The 7799-nt window shown below is 41.4% G+C and overlaps 1 protein-coding gene across 1 annotated transcript in view; it reads left to right on the plus strand.

Annotated features, from left to right (window-relative positions):
- The window catches only part of LOC100582608 (dipeptidyl peptidase 3-like), a 110778-nt gene extending 109549 nt beyond the window's left edge, over positions 1-1229 (plus strand). Inside the window, 2 exon segments of the mRNA XM_030814120.1 lie at positions 32-493; positions 496-1229. Coding sequence (XP_030669980.1) covers positions 32-493; positions 496-794 — 761 coding nt within the window. The 3' untranslated portion in view covers positions 795-1229.
- Positions 1230-7799: the final 6570 nt, after the last annotated feature.

The raw sequence follows: 7799 nt of genomic DNA on the forward strand, positions 1-7799 counted from the left end.
GCAGGATGAAAAAGGAGCATTCAACTTTGAGTTGAATATGTGAGACTGATGAACCCAGAGACCAGAGAGCAGATTCAGAGCTGGTATCGGAGCGGGAAGACCTGCGACAGCAAGTTCAGCATCGTCGTCTCCAGCTACGAAGAGTGCCGGGCTGAGAGCGTGGGCCTCTACCTCTGTCTCCACCCGCAAGTGCTGGAGACCTTTGGCTTTGGTGGGGGTGCTGATGCGGAGGAGGTGATCTCCGTGAACTGGCTCAACATGGTTGGGGCTGGGCTGCTCGCTCTGGAGTTCTACACACCTGAGGCCTCCAACTGGCAGCAGGCCCATATGCAGGCCCGGATTGTGATCCTGAGAGTCTTGCCGGAGGCTGGCGAGGGACTCGGTACCATCACTCCCACCGCAGGCTCCTATGGGCGCCCGGATGCCCAGGTCCGTCTCGACCGCAGCAAGATCCAGTCTGTGGCCAAGCCTGCCTTAGAGCGCTTCCTGCGGAGGTGCTGAAGTCCACAGGGGATGCGGCCGGAGGGTGGGCCCTGTATGAGAGGTATGCGGCAGTCGCTGATGCGCCCCCCGAGGGCTTTCTCACCCTCAGACACAGGGTGCTGCTGCGTAAGGAATCTCGGAAGCTCATCGTTCAGCCCAACATTCGCCTTGAAGGCTCAGACGTGCAGCTTCTGGAATACGAGGTCTCAGCTGCTGGCTTCATCAGATCCTTCTCTGAGCGTTTCCCAGAGAATGGACTCGAGTTGGAGGACATCCTCACACAGCTGGCAACAGCCGACGCCCGATTCTGAAAGGGCCCCAGTGAGGCCCCATCTGGCCAGGCTTGTGGAAGACGTGTGTGGCCTCTCCCCCAACTGCATCAAACCAAGGCTGCAAGTGGCCCTCCATTCGTGTGTGTATTTAGGGGCTGGGGAGGGGGAGGGGCAGGAGCTTGGACCTTGGTACTACCTCAGCTGAGGGTGGTGACGCTAACCCCTTCCATTTGTCAGCACCTTCCAGCTTGCCAAGTGCTTCCCCTCTGTGAACTCATTTCATATGCACTGCCATATGTGGAGTGAGCAAGACAGGGTTCACCATCCCGTCTACCAGATGAGGAAATGGCAGTTCTGAGAAATCACCGGTCTAGATCCTGTAGATGACATGTGACAGCTAGGGTTCAAAACGTTCTCACCAAATCCAATGCTCCTCACGTATTAATTTTATAACCAGACAAATAAATATTAGAGACAACCACCAAAAAAAAAAAATTAAAAATAAATTAAATAAAAAAACTAAATACCTTCCGAAGTGGGAAGGCTCCAAGGAGATCCCAGTGATCTCCTTGTCCTAGTGTTCACTGCTTTTTGTAATTCCCTCCCTGTGATGATTAAATGTATGTGTCTAGGATATAGTGCCCCATTACTTAACCAAACATCAATCTAGATATTGCTATAAAGGTATTTTGTAGATGTGGTTAACGTTTATAGTAAGTTGCCTTTGAGTAAAGGAGATTACTGTGGACAACATGGATTGGTTTTGTTCAATCAGCTGAATGTGTTGAGAACAAAAACCTGAGATGTCTCAGAGAAGAAAAAATTTCTACCTCAAGACTGAAGCTTCAACTTCTGCCTGAGTTTCCAGCTCACCAAACTACCTATGGATTTCAGGTTTAGAAACCCACACCATTTTTTGAGCTAATCCTTAAGGTAAATCTTGTGTCTGTTCTATTGGTTCTATTTCTCTGGAGAGCATTGGCTAATAAACTCCCCTTGAGCATGGGAGAGACTTGTATCTTAATTCTGACTGATAGAATATGGGAAAGGTGATAGCATGTCACTCCTGTGATTACACTGTATTTTATAAGATCCTGTCTTAGCAGACCAGAAACAAAGTCTTCCCTTGTGGGCTTAATGAATTTATGGTTATGTTGAAGAAGCCCACATAACAAGTAATTTCAGTGGAGTCTACTAATCATGGGCAATTCTGGGACCTGAGAGTGGTCCCCATATGGCAACCAGTAAAGACAAGGCCCTAAATTGCATCATCCTACCTTCTACTAATAACCCAAATGAGGGAGGAAGTTCATTCTTCCTCAGTTCAGCCTTCAGATGAGCATACATGTTGGCTCTCATTTTGACTGCAACCTTGTGAGACTCTGAGAAGATGACCAAGCTAAGCTGTGCCTCGACTCCTGACCCATGGAAACGAGGAGATAATGCTATAAGCTGCTAAGTTTGAGACAATTTGTTATGCTGCAATAAAAACAAAATGAATCTGCCTTCCAACACATAAGGGATATTTTTATGAATAGAATCTATTAGTGTTAATCAGTTTTAATACTTTGTTAACAAAGAAAACTCTATTTATAATATATAATATTAGCATAGGAATTTAACTTAGTTTTCAAATGCCATAAAAGTATGTGTGTATGTTGTGCTATAAAAGAGGGTGATAAGAGAGACACAGAGATAGGAAGTTGTAGCAAGAAAGATGCAGATGGAGGATTCAGAAAGAGGAAAGGATAATTAGTAAATGTGAAATTAATCATGTCAGACTATAGAAATGACTTTATATACTACAACTCAGACCAAAATGGCATTTAATTGACATAGATTCTGTAAAATATTCTGTTGAGAAATTATTATACTTTAGCAAATGAACCAAAATATGTTGTCCAGAAAAGTAAAATTTTCAAAAATTAACAACAAAAAACATGTAAATGTGCTGGGTGCAGTGGCTCAGGCCTGTAATCCCAGCAATTAGGGAGGCCAAGAAGGGTGGATTGCTTGAGCCCAGGAGTCTGAATCCAGCCTGGGGGCAACATGGTGAAATTCCATCTCTACAAAAAAAAAAAAAAAAAAAAAACCTCCAAAAATTATTATACTTCTGCAGATACCAGGAAGGTTGAGGATCACCTGAGCTTGGGACATCAAGGCTACAGTGAGCTGTGATCTTGCCACTGTTATCTAGCCTGGATGATGGAGTAAAACTCTGTCTCAAAAAAAAAAAAAAAAAAAGGAAGGAAAGTATACACTTTAGCTTTTTGGAAAAGACTTATGTGTACTTTAAAAAATATACACTGAATTTTGTTTTTTTATTTAGAACCATATATATTTATAAGTAAGCAAAACAATCCAGTGTCAAATAGCCTTTTTAAAGAATCTTATTTTATTTTATTTTTATTTAAGACATTTTTCGTAGGGATAGGGTGATATAGTTTGAATACATGTTCTCACTCAAATCTCATGTTGGACTGTAATCTCCAGTATTGGAGGTTGGGCCTGGTGGGAAATGATCAAATCATGGGAGTGGATTTCTCATGAATAGTTTCCCACAATACTTTTGGTACTGTTCTTGCAATAGTGGTAACTTACCATGAAGTCTGACTGTTTTAAAGTCTATGGCATCTTGCTGTCTCTCTTGCTCCCCATGTGACATGACTGCTCCCACTCTGCCTTCCACCATGATTGGAAGCTTCCTGAAACTTCCCCAGAAGCAGATGCCGCTATGCTTCCTGTACAGCATGCAGAACTGTGAGCCAATTAAACCTCTTTTCTTTATAAATTTTCCGATACCAGCTATTTCTTTCTAGCAGTGCAAGAACGGCCACTAGAACCTTCTCTGGAAAAATGGCAAATAGGAAATAGGACTAACCTGCACTCCCACTAGGACAGACAGAGCAGCATATGGGGATCCACATCGTGAACTTTTGCTCCAAGAACTACCACGGGATCATGCCAGAAAAGCCGAGAGAATCACAGACCTTTCGAAGGAAGCAGCTTGCCACTGCAGGCTCTGTGAGACCTCTGAAAAACTGTGAGTGTGCAAAGTGTGAGGGGGAATGTCCACCCCCGAGCACACATCCTCACTGGAGAACCTGAATATCCAGATCACAGGAGAAGCATTTGGCCCTGCCTGAAGCTGAGATAAATTTAGAGAGCCAAGTGAAATATGGCGGTAGAGGAAGCACAGGAAGAGCCCTGTGGGCACTCTCAATCCGGAGGGAAGCCATTCCTGACTTTGTCTCACAGGGGTCCTTGGAGAGGGCTTCCAGCCAGTGAAATTGAGGGAAGACCACAGGGGGAAGAAAACTTCCAGCTAAAATTTGTAACAACTTCGACCAAACATAAAGTTTTCTAGACAGAATCCAGGGGAGGAAGTAAACAGGGAGTGAAGATACAAGCACAGAAACTGCAGCAGGCAGGGAGGAATGAAACCTGAAAGCCCTGCTTGCTTTCTCAAAGGGGAGGCTTGTATCCTCGGGCAAGTTTTCAGTCCTGCTCACTGGCTGCCTGGAAATAAACTAGGTGCTGCTGGGAGGACACGATGGCAGTGCTACTAGCCTTTTGGGCTGCATGGGAGATGGGTGAGGCCTGTAATTGGCGGCTTTCCCCACTTCGCTGGTGACCTGTATGAAGCAGCAGAAACAGCCATGAGTCCCTGGGAACATAACTCCCTTGGCCTCAGAACCACACCCCCATCCCCCACAGCATCCACAGCAAGCCCTACCAAAGGAGAGTCTGAGCTCAAACATGCCTAACTCTGCCCCCATCTGATGGTCTTTCTCTACTCACCCTGGTAGCTGGAAATAAAGGACATAATCTTTTGGGAGCTCTATGGTACTGTCCACTGCCTGAGAAACCAGAATACTTACCCAGGTGATCTTAGGGCAAACTTGTATCCTCTCTACATTACCACAGCTGGTGCTCTCTTGAAAGCACCACCTCCTGGCTGGAGGCCAACCAACGCAAAACTAGCTCACTAAGTTAACACAAAACCAAGGACCTCCACGGAGTCCACTTCACTCCCCTGCTACCTCAACTGGAGCAGGTACTGGTATCCATGGCTGAGAGACCTGAAGAAACATCACATCGCAGGACTCTGCAGACACTCCCCAGTACCAACCAGCAGTCCTTTAGCCTGCCTGAGTGGCTAGACCCAGAAGAGAAATAACGATCACTGCAGTTCAGATTTTAGGAAACCCCATCCTCAGGGGAAGGGGGAGAGCATTACATCAAGGGAGCACCCCATGCAACAAAAGAATCTGAACAATAGCCCTTGAGCCCCAGATCTTCCCTCTGACATACTCTACCCAAATGAGAAGGAACCAGAAAAGCAATTATGGTAATATGACAAAATAAGGTTCTATAACACATAGAAAATATTACACTAGCTCACCAGGAATGGATTCAAACCAAGAAGAACTCCCTGAATTTTCAGAGAAAGAATTCAGAAAATCTATTAAACTACTCAAAAAGCACCAGAGAAAGGTGAATACCAACTTAAAGAAATAAAAAAATACAGGATATGGACAAAAAGACACTCCAGACAAATAGATAGCATGAATATAAAATAATCACAACTTCTGGAAATGAAGGACACACATTAGAGAATTGCAAAATACACTGGAATGTCTCAGCAATAGAAATGAATAAGTAGGAGAAAGAACTTCAGCGCTTGAAGACAAAGCTTTTGGATTAACTGAATCCAACAAAGACAAAATAAAAAGAACCCAATCTGACAAAGACAAAGAAAAAATGAACAAAATCTCCAACAAGTTTGGGATTATGTTAAATGACCAAACCTAAGAATATTGGTGCTCCTGAGGAAAAAGAGAAATCTAAAAGTTTGGAAAACATCCTTGAGGGAATAATTGAGGAAAACTTCCTTGGCCTTGCTAGAGATGTAGACATCCAAATACAAAAAGCTAAAAGAATACCCAGGAAATTCATTGCAAAATGATTATCACCTAGGCACATAATCATCAGGTTATCTAAAGGCAAGATGAAGGAAAAAATCGTAAGAGCTGTGAGGCAAAAGCATCAAGTAACCTGTAAAAGAAAACCTATCATATTAACAGTAGATTTCTCAGAAGAAACTCTGCAAGCTAGAAGGGATTGGGGTCCTATCTTTAGCCTCCTTAAAAAAAGAATTATCAGCCAAGAATTTTGTATCCAACCAAACTAAGCTTCATAATGAAGGAAAAATACAGTCTTTTTCAAATAAACAAATGCTGAGAAAATTTGCTACTAGCAACACAGCACTACAAAAACTGCTAAAAGGAGCTCTAAATATTGAAACAAATCCTAAAAATACATCAAAATACAACCTCCTTAAGGCATAAATTTCACAGAACTTATAAAACAATAACACAATGAAAAAAAAAACAAGGTATTCAGGCAACAACTAGCACAATGAATAGAATAGTACCTCAGTTCTCAATACTAATGCTGAATGTAAATGACCTAAATGCTCCACCTAAAAAATACAGAATGGCAGAATGAATAGTGATTCACTAGCTAAATATCTGCTGCATTTATCAGACTCATCTAACACATAAGTACTCACATAAACTTAAAGTAAAGGGGTGGAAAAAGATATTCCATGCAAATAGGCACCGAAAGAGAGCAGGAGTAGCCACTCGTATATCAAATAAAAGAGACTTTAAGGCAACAACAGTTAAAAAAAAAAAGACAAAGACATTATATAATGAATAAAGAACTAGTCCAACAGCAAAACATCATAATCCTACACATACATGCACCTAACACTGGAGCACCCAAATTTATAAAACAGTTACTACTAGATCTAAGAAAAGAGATAGCCAGCAACAAAATAATAGCAGAGAATTTGAATACTCCATTGACAGCACTAGACAGGTTATCAAGACAGAAAGTCAACAAAGAAACAATGGTTTTAAAGTATATACTAGAACAAATGGACTTAACAACTATTTACAGAACATTCTACCCAACAACTGCAGAATATACATTTTATTTATCAGCACATGGAACATTATCCAAGATAGACCATATGGTAGGCCACAGAACAAGTCTCAAGAAATTTAAGAAAATCAAAATTATATCAAGTACTCTCTCAGACCACAGTGGAATAAAATTGTAAATCAATTCCAAAAGGAACCATCAAACCCAGGCAAATACATGGAAATTAAATAACCTGCTCTTAAATGATTGTTGGGTCAACAATGAAATCAAGGTGGAAATTTAAAAATTCTTTGAACTGGAATGATAACAGTGACACAACCTATCAAATCCTCTGCGATACAGCAAAAGCAGTGCTAAGAGAAAAGTTTATAGCATTGGCTGCCTACATCAAAAAGTCTGAAAAAGAACAAACAGACAATGAAAGTCACACCTCAAGGAACCAGAGAAACAAGAACAAATCAAACCTAAACCCAACAGAAGAAAATGAATAACAAAGATCAGAGAAGAACTAAATGAAATTGAAACAAACAAAAAAATACAGAAAATAAATGAAACAAAAAGCTAGTTCTTTGAAAAGATAAACAAAATTGACAGATCATTAGCAAGATTAACCAAGGAAAAAAAGATCCAAACAACCTCAATCAGAAATGAAATGGGAGTTATTACAACTGATACCACAGAAATAAAGAGGACCATTCAAGGCTACTATGAACACCTTTACGTGCCCAAGCTAGAAAACCTAGAGGAGATGGCTAAATTCCTGGAACTATACAACCCTCCTGGAGTAAACCAGGAAGAAATAGAAACTGAACAGATCAATAACAAGCAGCAAAATTAAAATGGTAATTTAAAAATTGCCAATAAAAAAAGTCCAGGACCAGACAGATTCACAGCTGAATTCTATCAGACATTCAAAGAAGAATTGGTACCAATCCTATTGACACTATTCAAAAGATAGAGCAAGAGGAAATCCTCCGTAAACCATTCTATGAAGCTAGTATCACCCTAATACCAAAACCAGGAAGGGACAAAACAAAAAAGAAAAGAAAAGAAAACTACAGACCAGTATCTCTGATGAATGTAGGTGCAAAA

Source organism: Nomascus leucogenys, chromosome 1a (assembly GCF_006542625.1).
Source record: "Nomascus leucogenys isolate Asia chromosome 1a, Asia_NLE_v1, whole genome shotgun sequence".
Classification (NCBI taxonomy): Eukaryota; Metazoa; Chordata; class Mammalia; order Primates; family Hylobatidae; genus Nomascus; species Nomascus leucogenys.